At 36.3% G+C, this 14325-nt stretch overlaps 2 protein-coding genes across 5 annotated transcripts; one reads left to right on the plus strand and one right to left on the minus strand.

Moving 5' to 3' along the window:
• The first annotated feature begins 908 nt into the window (after positions 1-908).
• LOC145581142 (uncharacterized) lies at positions 909-1415 on the plus strand. The gene has a single exon (XM_081638205.1). It carries the CDS (start codon positions 909-911, stop codon positions 1413-1415), a length of 507 nt encoding a protein of 168 aa, XP_081494331.1.
• Positions 1416-4037: 2622 nt separating this feature from the next.
• On the minus strand, positions 4038-13962 carry LOC145583134 (uncharacterized). Of its 4 annotated transcripts, none has more exons than XM_081640290.1 (9): positions 13848-13962; positions 12398-12532; positions 10190-12227; positions 9102-9202; positions 8693-8901; positions 7756-8595; positions 7381-7547; positions 7206-7266; positions 4038-4599 (listed from the first exon to the last, which is right to left on the minus strand). In XM_081640290.1, exons 2-4 carry the CDS (start codon positions 12474-12476, stop codon positions 9154-9156), a joined length of 2166 nt encoding a protein of 721 aa, XP_081496416.1. In that variant the 5' UTR covers positions 12477-12532; positions 13848-13962; the 3' UTR covers positions 4038-4599; positions 7206-7266; positions 7381-7547; positions 7756-8595; positions 8693-8901; positions 9102-9153. The 4 variants fall into 4 exon arrangements, with proteins under 4 accessions (XP_081496416.1, XP_081496415.1, XP_081496414.1 ...); XM_081640289.1 differs by having other exon boundaries at positions 7386-7547; positions 10190-12230; XM_081640288.1 differs by having other exon boundaries at positions 10190-12230.
• Between the last annotated feature and the right edge of the window lie 363 nt (positions 13963-14325).

A 14325-nucleotide genomic window follows, 5' to 3' on the forward strand; every position in this document is an offset into this window, starting at 1 on the left:
TCATTCATCCTACCTCCCTTCTAAGAAGAGTACTTCAGGCGAAATACTATGCTAATGGCCCTTTTCTAGATGCCAACCTCGGATGGTCAAGTTGTTTCTCTTGGCGGAGTATTTGGTCATCTAAATCTTTGATTAAAGAGGGGCTATTGTGGAGGATTGGAGATGGGACTGCTGTCAACATTTGGCAGGACCCATGGATTGATAGTGGCGAGAGTAGGTTCGTTTCCTCGCCTCAATCGGAGGATGTGTAGCGGGTCAGCGATGTAATAAATCATTATACAAGAGAATGGGACGTTGATCGCATTATGAGCTTGTTCAATGAGTCGGATTCCCGCTGTATCCTTTCAATTCCCTTAAGCGCAAGGAGCATACCTGACATACCGAGCTGGGCATTCTCTATGGATGGTAGATACTCGGTAAAGCCGGCTTACATGTCGGGTAAATCGTGCAATCTTGATAATTTTCACAAATCTTGGGTCGATATATGGAAGCTTGAAGTCACACCAAAGGTTAGGCATTTTCTTTGGAGAATATGCACAGGTACTCTTCCTGTCAAAACTTATCTTAAGTTTAGACATATGGTTGACGAAGACGATTGTCCGTGGTATCTGAGCTGCCCCAAAGTAGTACGCCACGCTCTCTTTGACTGTCATAGAGTGAGTGATCTCTGGAAGAGTGCAATTGCAGGGAACTTGCATCATGGCCGCATGATATGATCTTTATTGATTTTTTCGAAACATGGAGTTTACAAAAGTCTCAGCTACAATGTAGGGGTGCAATACTCTTGTGGTGCATCTGGAATAGACGAAATGACAAAATCTTTAAGGGTGTGGAATCTTACCAGCCTTCTCTGATTAATCGTGTGAAGAGGCTTGCTAATGATTGCCTCTCCTATGTTTCGAAAATTTATGGGACAGCAGCTAGGAAGAAAAGCAGAAGCTCCAAGACTTGGGTTGCTCCTCCACCAGGTAAAACTCAATTATGACGCCTCTGTCCGAGAAGATGGTTGGATAGGATTAGGCGTCGTCGCGAGAGATTGGAAAGGAGATGTAATCTTTGCAGCAACAAGAAGGATTCGAGCCTTCTGGCCTCCAGTGATAGCGGAATGTAAAGCTGCTACTATGGCTTTAAGGCTTGCAAAACGATACAAATTATCTCACATTATACTTGAGTCTGATTGTGAGGTACTTATAGGGAGGCTTTGCAAGGGGACTGTCTTCTTCTCTGATTTAGATGCACTACTTGAGGATGTTTTATGGTCTAGTTCCAAGTTTGATTCTATATCTTGGTGTCATGTAAAGCGGGTTGCTCATAATTTAGCCCGCATTTTGCCTTTTGGTGTTGAACAAATATGGGAAAACCATAGTCCTTGTGAGGTTGACCCATACATTTTTATGGACAAATTAATAATATAAGGCACCATCCGTTTTTCCTCAAAAAAAAAAAAATAAAAAAAAGAAAAAAAGAAAAAAAAAAGGAGTATCAAGAATCATGTCCTCCACGTTGCATAAAAGGTCTTTTGCATGGTTTGAGATAGTAATAGAAGGCAAAAGATTGTTTTCTTGAGCAATAGTTAAATTCAGACTATCATTGCTATTCTTGGATTTTTAAGTGGAGGCTTGATTTAAAAAATTTGAATCTTGCATATCCCCAAAAGACTATTGAGTTTTCTTTTGCTTCCATGTTTGCCTAAAAGGGCCTTTCTTAACTTGACTTTTCCAATTATCACCAAAAGACTTCTTAATCCCTGATGATAGATCATATTAGAAGATTTGGAGTAGGACTTGCAACATTGTTATTATCAATGTTGCCTTTATTATTATGATTTTTTGTTCCCAATTTTGAGAAGAGTACAATATAGGGGAATGAGAAATCGAGAGCGAAAGAATAAAAAGGAGGGAAATAAGATGAGAAGGTAGTTACTAGTTAGTAGGCCCCACATGACAGCACACTTCTTCGGAGCCAATTAGTAGGTGGGAATTTTTTGTGTTTTATAAAAGAGAAAAAAGAGGAAAAAAAAATAAAAAAAAAAAATAAAAATAAAAAAACCTTATAGGTGGTATTTCCTAAAACAGCAACTATTATAGGGTAAGTGTCAAAAAATCCTTATTATTATGACATAATTTTCATGTAAATAGTGTTATACATAAGTTTTATTAGGGACTTAGGGTAACATTGTTAAAATACATAATTATGAGATAAAAAAATATACAAAATTTAAGATTTTTTTTTTTTTTTTTTTTTTTGGTAGAAAGACAATAATTATTTATTTAATAATACGAAGTGTACGGTGTTAAAAAAAAATTAATACAAAGTGTACGCGTAAATGGGTAACAAGATTTTTTTTTTTTTTTTTTAACGTAAGAAGAAGACCCTACTGAGCTGGCACCTCTCACAGGTTTAGCCAGCCTAATTCCGCAGGTCATCGCTTGAGAGTAGAGGGGGGAGGTAAGGAAATCCCCCTATTCCCAAGCCTTTTGTAGTTGGTGGGACTCAAACTCGTAACCTCAAAGTGTCAAGGTGAGTTCCCCACCAACTCCACCAATCAAAGCTTGGTGGGTAACAAGATTAAATGCCATTTAATTTTATTATGGAGTAACAATCTTTTCCTCCACAAGAATAAAAACATACTTCGTATCTTTTAAATATCTCAAAAAGATTTACCTCCAAAACCAAAAGATTTACCTCCAAAATCAAAAGATTTGCCGCGTATGTGAAGAAGGAAACCGGGAAAAAAATAACTGGGTCTTTGCAATTTGACGGCGTATACCACCAACGGTCGAATTTTGATATCGACCGACTTTGCAATTTCTATAAATATGCTTTATCTGTAATCTTACTTTCATACTTCTCAATTTGATTTTACGCTCTTCTCGTGAAAAATAATCATACTTTCCAATTCAATTTTATGCACTTCTAGTCAGAAAAACAAATTGTGATTGTTGAATCAACGAATTCATACTACCCAATTCTAAAATGTCGATTTCCCAAGTTGACTTCTTTCGTACTACTTCTTACCCTGCTGATATCAACCTCACTAATTTGAGTGGTTTCGCGACATTGGACGACTACATCAGAGATGAACGAGCAAGAATAGCATCGATGCTCGCGACCGTGGAAAGTGTTTTTGCCGAGATCAATCATGAAGATATGGCAGACCTTTTTGGCGGGAACAATCATGAAGATATGGCAGTCCTTTTTGGCGGGAACAATCATGAAGATATGGCAGTTCTTGTTGCCGGGATTAATCAGGAAGATATGGCAGTTGTTGAAGGGATCAATAATGAAGATGTAGCAGTTCCTGTTGACGGGATCAATCATGAAGTTCCCGATGTTCTCGCAAATTTTAAGAGGGTAACTGTTGACGAATTCGATGAGATATGTTCGATCTGCCTAGATGAGGTTACGGAAAACATTAAGTGTGTTTTGAGTTGCAACCATGGCTTTCACGAGAGTTGCTTACAAAGGTGGTTTAAGAGGAAACGATCATGCCCGCTTTGTCGTTTCGATTATACAAGCTAGCTAACTATAGATGATGATGTCGTGAAATTTAGGCAGTAGTGACTATTTCAATTTAATTGATGTAATTACTGCTAATTAGGTTTAGCAAATTTGTAATCAACAATTTTCAGATTAATAGTATATTGCTTTTAGTTAATTGCTCTGTTGCAGCGTTTGTTGTTTTGATTGCTGACGTTTGTGTTACGCTAAGTTGCTGTCAATATCTTTTATTTCATTGGTTTTATTTATTGGTTTTATTTTATTTTTATTTTATTTTTTGTTTTGACGTTTGTTGTTATTACTAATTAGGTTTTACCACATTTATAGATCGTTGATTTTTTAGAGTTAGTATAGAGTAGTATAATTTTAGTTGTAACAGTTTTTACAGATTGACAGGAGGATTGGAAATTTGATGTTATTCAAAATAGTTTCGTGAAATTTGCTAGATTCTCTATAGTGAAGACAAATATGCTGAGCAAATACGCGTTATATTCAACAGTAAATTATTTGTAATAGTTTTCGACTATACAAAGATATAATCCGAATAACACCATTAGTTTATATAACCAGCAAATCATAAATGATACAAGATACGGAGTACAAAACAGAATAATGATTGAGTTTAGTACTTAATATACAATTTTATCAAATTAAACAAAGCTTCTCTTTCTTGTTCAACCTTGACCAAAATCTTTCTTGCTCCGAATCTTAAAATCAAAAATCGACGAATTCGTTTCATTTTCCCCTTCATAACTGAAAAGCTGCTGTTCTGATCAGAATAAGATTACAGGCGGGGCTTGTTCAGATCAGAATAAGATTACAGGCGCTGAGGCGCAGCTGTTCAGATCAGAATAAGATTGCCCATCAGCTGATCTGTAAAATCTAAGTATAGCTCCTTACTAGTCTCCTTTCTGTCACAATAGTCTGTTACAATCATTCTGATTTCGGACAGACACCTTCAAAGCCTTCCAGCAATAAAACAATCGTCAAAACTGTAGATACGAAACGGGAGATTGTTGATGAACACCACTAGCTAGGCTAAATTGCTATTAAGATTATCGACAACCAAATTTATTCTGCCCAGATTTTCAGCCATGCCTATACCAGAAGAATAAAAAAAATAAATAAATAAATAAATAAATAAATAAATAATAATAATAAAAAAAAATTGTTAAACTAAAATTGAACGAGGAGATACCAGAAGATATGTCAGCTAGTAAACCTTATCATCTTATCCAACAGAAAAGTATAACTAGAACGAGGGTACACAGAAACAACAAAATTCAACATAAAGAAACCTTGTGCCTGTTGCTCTTGTTATCTGATGATAGTGCTTGGATGCCTCAATAGTTCCAGTACAAATCAAATCACAAGATCTTACCATCATGTAAATCCAGACCAATTAATAATCATGTACATCAAATCTTGCTTCCTTCAATATCTTACGGGTTAAATGTAAGAGGGGGATAAAAACAAAATGTAACATTGTTTAACAATTGACACTGGTACTGCTTTCTTCTATCAATTTCTTTGGGTGGACCAGAAAGGAGGGAACTAATGAGCTTCACAAATAAAGTGAGTAAGTCTTTTCCATCCCCACACACAACTAGTCCCAAGCATATAAAATGAGTGGGGTTGCATTAGACAGGCAACAAATAGCAAAAAAAAAAAAGCCAATCCATACTTCAAACACACAAAGTATCTTTTTTTTTAAGTTTGTTCTAAACAAGGTAGGAGAAAATTTAAATCAACAAGGTGTTTTTTTTTTTTTTTTTTAGGTTGGCAATAGGCGAGGCCAGACAGGAGGGAATTAAAGCCATAGGTGAGCTTCACTGAGAATGAAATCTTTCCATGCCCAAACACTAGTCCTATGCAGATAAAATGAGTGGGATTGCATTGGACAGGCAACATAAAAGTCAAAACGATAAGAGTAAAAGAGAACGGAGGAGCTATTTCATCCCTATAAATCATGCAACTAGACCTGTATGTAGATGTGTGACAGCTGCAAAATATGCTCAGCAGCAACACCCCCCACCCCCCCCCCCCCCCCCCCCCCACACACACACACACGCAAAACAAACAAAAAAAAATACTGGAATTCGAACTTAAAAGGAAAAGAAAGAAAGGGCATTCAACATCTCAAAGTGGACAACCTCCATTGTAGGTTATGACTTCTCTACCCCCACATTCTCCATATCTCTTTGCATATCTGATTTTATTCAGGTTCCTCTGTTTTCCCGCCCATGTCCACCCTCTCCTTGATCACTGGCAGGCAAGTGCTGAGAATACCACCATGCAATTTCCCTCGGATGACCAAAAGCCAAAATACTCTAACTCTTGTTTCTCATAAAATTGATTTTTTCTGTTTGTAAATATAGGGTTTCCATGACCTAAAATCTGAAGTAGCCATGTCCGAGTGATACCGACCCAATCCGACCTGGATCTCGTACACATAGTGTAGTGTTCCGAGAAAAAAATTGCCAAGTCCAGGAAACATAGCTAGATCACCAGCAATTCAATAGTGCCACGAAGTAGAAACTAAAGACAGAGGGAAACCCCTACTTAATAAATAACTACTCAACAAGTTCTCAAAACAAATAAAAATCAAAGATCAAGGATTTGACTTGAAATTCTAGATCTATTATATTCTTAAATAATAACCAGAACACCTCTCAAGTCTCAAGCAAAATTCTTAACAAATAATAAACTTTATCATCTACAAGAATTTATGCTTCACTAATTCCCTACTTTTAAGGTTTGATGCCCCTAAAACAGGTTGACCAGTTTGATCTCTAATATTAGGACAGGTTGCTAATTAGTTTCCAATACGCCTCTTTGAGTTAGTACAGCAGAAAATTCTTAGCAATAAATAGTAAGACTAGGGCTTGGGCAACTCATTATATTATCTCTTAAGTCCATAATACAGTGCTCCATACTAAGTAGGGTACACTTGACAATCGTATGCTTGTGATGTTAGCCGGTTCGGTCACTCATATTAGTGGTTTTATCCACTTGTTCAAATTATGGTCAATAGCTGTACAGATGTATAATATATTCCCCTTATACAAGCAGCCAGATCAAAGAAATTAATAGCAAAAATCAATCAATTAATCAATCAATCAAAGCCTTAATCCCATAAGTTCCATAACAAGTGAGCCGAAACAATCTAAACCGCAAGATAGTGAGCCTTTCTTAGGTTACTTCTTCTATACTTTTTAGTTAACACGTTTCTTTTATCACGTTTTCCAATGCACATGTTTAAAAATTAATGTCTCCCATTATCAATGAATACAACATGAATCGTCATAAGGAACCATACGGAGTACAGTATAAAGAAAGGGACATAAGAAGCTAATCATTTGAAAGAGTTTGAAAAAAGGGCGAGTAAAGTGAGCAAAAGAAGGAGCATAGCAGAAAAATTATCAATGAATAAATGTGTATATATATATAAAAGAATTGATATCCTAAAAATATACATTGAGTGATTGAGATGGTTTTAACAAAATCCTATATGACTATGTTTTATCATGACTATAGATCACAAAAGCTAGTCAAAGTAGAGTTTGTGAGCATTGTCAAAACATGTCAACTAAAAAAGAATGAAGTATTATACTAGCTACAGTAACATCACATCATGTTCCATGAAGAAGAATCATAATTACTAAAAGGCAAATATGCCAAAGAAAAGCACATCAAAAACAGACCTGAATTGACATCAAACAGTGGGCAACCCTTAATGCCTGTGATGCAAGTACTACCCCAAACCTAAATCATTGCAATAGAAACCAAATAAATATGTGATTTAACCAGAAACAAAATGGACAAAGAACAATAATTAGACCACATATGTTGCCTCAAAGGAATATCCGTAGTTCATACGTAACTAGTTGAGCTGAGATTGGATGCCTTGTTGGTGAAGTTGCAGCTCCTAACGCATCATGGTGAGCCTGCTTCTTAATTCCAGGTAACACTTGCCTGCAGCAACATACATGAAAAACAAGCAGCCAAAAATTTGCCACGTGGATAAAAAATTTGCATCCATTTCACTGCAAAAACAGTGAGCGCAACAGTCACTTGATGCAAAAAATCGATATACTGAATATACATAAATTAAAAAACAGTTAACTCTTGCTTAATTCCAATTTACGAAAACTTCACCAATAAAGCCCAAGCAGCAGGAAAGCAAAAGGCCATCTCACATAACAAACAATTGTTTAGCAGGTAGAAAATGCATATAGCTATATATTAGCTCACCTCAAAGGACAGCAAGAGGAATAATCAAACGACATTTCTCTGGATCAAGATGAGCACAGAGATCTTTTATGTCATGTGGCCATATTCTAAGTTTCACAGTGAATGGCAACTCTGTTGATGCGGCAGCTGCTAGTGATGTGGCAAGCTCAGATTAAACTCTACTAATGACAGGATGAGGTTCACCTTCATCCTGTGGAATAACAGTTGCTTCCGCTACAGCAGTACTAGCTGCTGCTCGAGAACGTGATGAATGATGCCAAGAATTGGACCGACTGGTACCCCGTGTATAAGATGTACCTTTTTGCATGGCTGACGAAGCCACCGGATCCTGAATTAACATCCCACTTTGTGCAGAAGGAGGTTCTTGCGAGTTGCGAACTAGAATTTACAGGACGTATCATGCGTTGTCCAGTTCGATTATGACCAACTAACCATACTTGCAAGAAAGGTAGATTTTAACATGCATGGTCTCCGACAGGGAAAAACCGAGTATTTCTTTCTTCAGGCTGTACATCAGATCCATAACATCAACAGCAAACTCGGGAGCAATAGCTTTCCACCTCAGCTGACACAGGCCGTATTTCATTCGGAACCGAAGAAATGTAACTAGATTCAATGGGAGACAACAAGAGCTTAGCAACCTCACCGACGAAAAGATATTCTTCCATTATTTCCGGAGAGCGGAGGCCAGATCAGGATAGGAAGGAACATGAGAGGAAGCTGAGCTAGACTAATCAGCAGCATGAACGTTAGCAACATATACAGTAGAAGGTGGATATCATACATACCCTGAGAAGTTGCAAGTGTCATTGATGAATCTGAAGAATCAAGGCCATTGACCTGCATGCCGAGAAAGTTGTGAGAAAACCTAACGAATTAATTAATTTCTTTTTTTTTTGAAAGATTATTAATTTCTACTTCAATGAAACCTGCTTACCTCAGCTGTCAATAAAAAAAGGTGAAGCATGTAGATGGAAGTGAAAAGCATGTAATGAACGCCGTGTCTTCAGGACAACAGTAGGGATAGACAATTCTCCTCATTCATTATAGTGCCATTAGCCATAAGTATAGCTAGCCAAAACAGAATTTACACTTCAGCATCACGCCATCACTTGATTGAGCAACTGCAACTGCAAGCAGTTCCCCCTGGACATGGAAAACAATACAAGCAATTGGTCAGTCTGTAAAAAATGAAGCATTCAGATTAGGACTTATAGAAAAAGAGAGAACGGGAAAAATACGTTAATTTATTTATATTTTATACAGGATACGAAGTATTAACACAATAAAAGAAAAGGAATGAACTACAAACATTGAAATAAACAATCAGAGATAGAAGCAATTACAAATATCCCATGACCCAATAAATTCTGCTGTTCCAAAGCGGAACTTCATGATCTAGACTCCCACAAGCAAACAGGCCTGGAATTGTTGGATGGAACCTAACCTGAATAGTTCCCAAAAGGTACAAATAAAAACAATTTAAATCAAGATAGAAACCATAAAATGTACTCTTCACATCAATCAATCACCACGAAATTGAAAACAAAAAATCTCAAGTCCTTCAGAATGAAATATTCAATCTCACTCAAGTTGGCAAACAACTTCTAATGCTTGTCTGTTTAACACATTTCCTTTCAAGCTAAGAACACAATGACAAAATATTACAAGCATAAAACTACACCACATTTTCGAAAACAAAGACAAACAAAATTTAAGTCATGCATAAAGATGAAATCCAATCACAACCTATGCAAAGATGTCACAAATGACATTTCAAAGATTCACATACATCTTACAAATAGAAAGGCATACGAAGCATCCTATTTTCAAATTCTTGAAACTAATTTGGATCCTGAAAAGAAAAGGCCTCCGAAATAGATGTAGAATCAGGAATTATAAACTTCTCTTGAGTGAGAACCTCAACCTGTTACAACTATCCTGACCAAACCTATAGGACTCGCTACGCCAGCTATTATATTGATTTGTTGATTATGGCAAGTGACTTAACCAAGGCATCACAGTTGTCTTCTGCAAAATAATAGTTACCTCTAGTATCCAAAGATATGATCTCTCAGACAGGACAAACACCAAAGCACTCTTTGATTCTTTTTTTTTTTTTTTTTTTTTTTTTCTCTATCACTGGTGTAAAACCCTTTAAGGTTTGGTCAAAGACAGCATTTCTCTAAACTCCTTTAAAATGTGGTCAAAGACAACATTTCTCTAAGTTAGATGCTTTCGATTTCCATTTCTCTTAAATGAAAGTGAGAAAGGAAGACAGCCCTGACCAAAGAAAACCCATGTCTCAGTAGGAAAATATCAAAATGCAAGCCAATCATCAGATTAGAAACTTAAAAATTTTCCAATAGATTCACAAACCCTTATTTGATTAGATAATTAGAAGATATAAAAATATACAAGTACTTGTTCTTACATTTCCATATTGCTGCCAACATTGTTGAATTCTGAAACCCTGCCCTCTAAAGGTTCTACTTTCGGATGTTGATGTTTGCCTTCTTTTTCTTCTACATGAAAGTTCCTATGTAGCTTGTCAAGTATCCTCCAAGTGACGGCATCTGGAGATAACCCATTCTTCCTCATCTCTCCAACGATCTGGTAAGCTTGCTTCTTCAAGCCCAACTTACAAGCGCAGTCAATTAAAATGTTATAATTGTAAATATTAGGCGATACACCACAATCTACCAGCTCATATAAGAAGTCGCAAGCCTCATCCAACCTACCCCACTGGCAAAGCCCTTTCAATATGGAAGCATAAACAAAATTGTCATGAATCTGGGAAGGCCATATTACTTCACCCCAAAATCTTTTGGCGTCATCTAAGCGACCAGCCTCACAAAGCCCGTCAATAACTATACTATAAGTGGTGCTATCAGCATTTAAACCTTGGGCTACCATGGCTCTATAGAACTCCATAGCTTCATTAGCCTTCTTGAGATTAAATAATCCTCGAAGAACAGCGTTATAGGTCACGACACTGGGCCTGAGTTGTCTTTCTGGCATTCTCTCATGCAACAGAACAAGAGCTTCTTTGACTTTTCCAGCATTCAATAATCCACCAATAACAACAGTGAAAGTTATGGCATCAGGTGCACAAAATTTACCCAGCATCATGTCATAAAATATTTCCATTGCATCTTGGATCCTTCCCATTTTACATAAACCATTAGCAACAGTATTAAGGGTGATCACATCAGGCTTACATTGTGCCTGCAGCATAGAAACAAGTGTATTTAGGAGCTCTGTTGCATTGTTGATAAGACATAGAGCTCTAATATATATATTATAGATTCTAGTTTGGTCCACATTTCTCAGCTTGAGAACGGATTGCAGAACTTCCTTTGCCTTGGGTACATCACCCTCTAGACAAAGACTTTCTACCAAGATCTTGTATGTATATTCAGATGGCACATAGCCAAATACAATTCCTTCTTGAAACAGCTGAAAAGCCCTCATACATCCCCCCTCCTTGCTTAATCCGTGGATTATAGAATTATATGCTGTCTTGCTTGGTGTAAACCCTCTTTTTCTCATTATATATGCTATCCTTGAAGCTCCATGATGCCTACCAACTCTGCAAAGAGAATCTACCATCTGAGCATAAACAAATTCCTCAGGAACACTTCTACCTTGCGGCATATCTTCAGCAATTTGGAAAATTTCATGAAATAATCCTTCCCTACACAAGCTATCCATAAGGTTGGCAAATGCTGCACAATTAACAGATGGATTGATAACATTTTTCATCTGCTCCCAAAGCTTAATAATCAATTCCTTCCCATGCTGTGTATCACCACTCCCCAAAACTCCACCAAGCAAAACACTATAAGTCAGAGAATTAGGCACTACATTGTTCTCAAACATTTCGTTAAAGAGCTTAAATGCAGAACCCATCTCCCCATATTTACAATACCCGTTAATCAAAGTAGTGTAGGAAACAACAGTTGGACAATGCCCCCTGTGAACCATGTCAAACAACACTCTATGAGCTACATGAGGCTCGGATGACTTGCAAAACTGATCAATCAAACGGTTATAATTGTTCAAAGATGGAACAAACTCAGGGTTTTCTTTGATCAAACTGCGAACCAAATCAAATGTAATGTGTGGGGTTCGAGAATCAAGTAATTTAGCAATGAGGACATTGCAAGTACGCACATCCGGAATACATTGAGAGGCAATGAAGAAGAGGAAGCGCTGGTGAGCCTCAGCATAACGTTTAGACCAACAAAGGGCATGGATTATACTGCTGAGATTTAGAGAATCAGGACAGTAGCCTCGGACACGGATGCTGTCCAAGAGACAAAGTGCCTCATCAACATTTCCATCAATAGCACATAGCTTATGAATTTTTCTTGTCCAGTATGTCTTGTTCAATATGCTTTCACTGTCCAAGTTTACTTCTTCAACCCTCTGTTCTTGTTTTTGGGTTGGCACATAACTTATGAATCTAGCTGCTTTTGAGAGAGACAAAGATATTTAATGATGCAGCTGTTAGCCATTTTCGCAAGAATTAATGCCTTATGTAGGCAGAAGCTAAACCTTGTCCAAAAAATACATTGAAAAAATGACCTATAAATTTATAAAAACACAAAACCAGAAGTGAACACAGAGAGGACCTAACCTTTTTCCAGGAATTCTGATATGGGCTGTGGGTTTATGAGATGAGCACGGATGCAGATTCGCTTCACTGTCGTTTTCATTTCTTTGCAAAAACTGAATTTGCAACAGAATTTCAAGTTTCAAATATAAAACTCACCTGAAAAGACCAGAACAATGAAGAAGGGTCAATTCTTCTTCTCGGGGAGCTAGAGAAAGATAAATTGAATCATCGGTTGCAAAGTTCGGATAAATATATCAATAATCTGATAAGTATTTCTAAAACTGATTTTTAGTATTTAATTCCTATAGCATTGAAGCTAGCAACAATATAAAACATGTCACTCTATTTTTGGACAGTTTACCATATTGGTAATGACAAGATCCTTTTCTATAATTGATGGAAAAAAACCTCCAGCAACATTAAGGTATTAGAATTATGACAGGGCAAATTTATGCCAAATATTTCATCGAATTTGGCACATGTAAACCAAAAAACCTAATTTTTGTTCTTCTACTTATGTACTAGAATATTCTATTCAACTTCTACACCAATTTGATGGTCTCTTTGAAACTTATGGAAGATTTATTTTTTATTATTTTACTATATACTTTGTATATTTCTTTGCCAACGCGTTTTTTGTACGGCTGATTACACCGTGTGGCTACTTGTAAATGAACGGAGCAAACCCTATAACACTAATAGACTAACCCCTATTACACTGAGTGAGTAACCTCCTATTACACTTAATGAGTAACCCTAAAATAACAAAGTAACTCCTACAACACTAATAGTGTAACCCATATACTATTACTAACCCTTATTACCCTAACAGAGTAACCTCTATAACACTAACCAAGTAACCCCATGGCAGTGTGGCCAGCCACACATAAAAATTAGTCTTCTTTAGCTAATTCAATAAATTCATTTACCTCATTCAATTAATTCATTTGAAACTTCTGAAATTGATGCAAAATAACATATGATGGCTTAATTTATTTTTGTTTGTAGGTTAATCTACGTAATTTATATTGTAATTGATTTTCTGAACTGATAATTCAACTATACTTAATCATCATTTCCCATGTATACCAGTAATTAAGTAAAAATCACCATAATTTCATCCGTATTTCAAATTTGCATAAAAAAAATCAAAATAAATTGTGGAAAACCTCAATCTAAACAGACATTAAATCATCTCGTCCCTGAGCCAAGGCATAAATTTTCCAGTTTCATAGTTCAGTCCTAACATTAAGGGTTTTGCAACACATTTAGCAACCAAGTTTGACTAAATTATCAAATTAAATTCTTCTTGTTTAACAATATGAACACCTAAATTCTTCCATTTCAGTATTGATTTATGAGAAATATTCAATAATCAATCCACCTTAGAAGAACCTTGAACTGCATTAAGTTATCAATCAACAGTAGATAGTGAAAAACTGATATTCGATTATCAAGAAAAACAACTTACCAATGCTACGGTTCAATGGAGCAGAAAAGGCTTACAATCCGCTTCAATGAAGAATTCAGAGTAGTCGAAAAAAAACTTGTGTAACTGTAAAAAGGGACAGTCGAACAGGAGAGTGAAATTTAATTCATTTTAGGAGGGATTTAACTTGTACTTTGTTTATTGAGAGGGATAGGGATTATGAGGGGGTTAGGAGAGTGATAAAAAAGGGAGTTATCCCTCCAAATTAATAACTAAGGGGGTGGTATAAGGGATGTGTATTATATTTAATGGATAAAAGACATTTCTACCCTTAATAAAATAAAAAGAAGAAGAGAGTGAAAAAAGGATAGTAACGGTAATTTTGTATTTTTATTTGTTATTCCAATCTATTCCTAACCCATACCAAACAATGGAATACACTATTTTTATCCTTATTCCATTTATTAATCCACCTTCTTATCCCACTCAATCTCATCCCTCCTACCAAACGCCCCGTAAG

This window comes from Chenopodium album, chromosome 15 (genome assembly GCF_948465745.1).
Source record: "Chenopodium album chromosome 15, dcCheAlbu1.1, whole genome shotgun sequence".
Taxonomy (NCBI): domain Eukaryota; kingdom Viridiplantae; phylum Streptophyta; class Magnoliopsida; order Caryophyllales; family Amaranthaceae; genus Chenopodium; species Chenopodium album.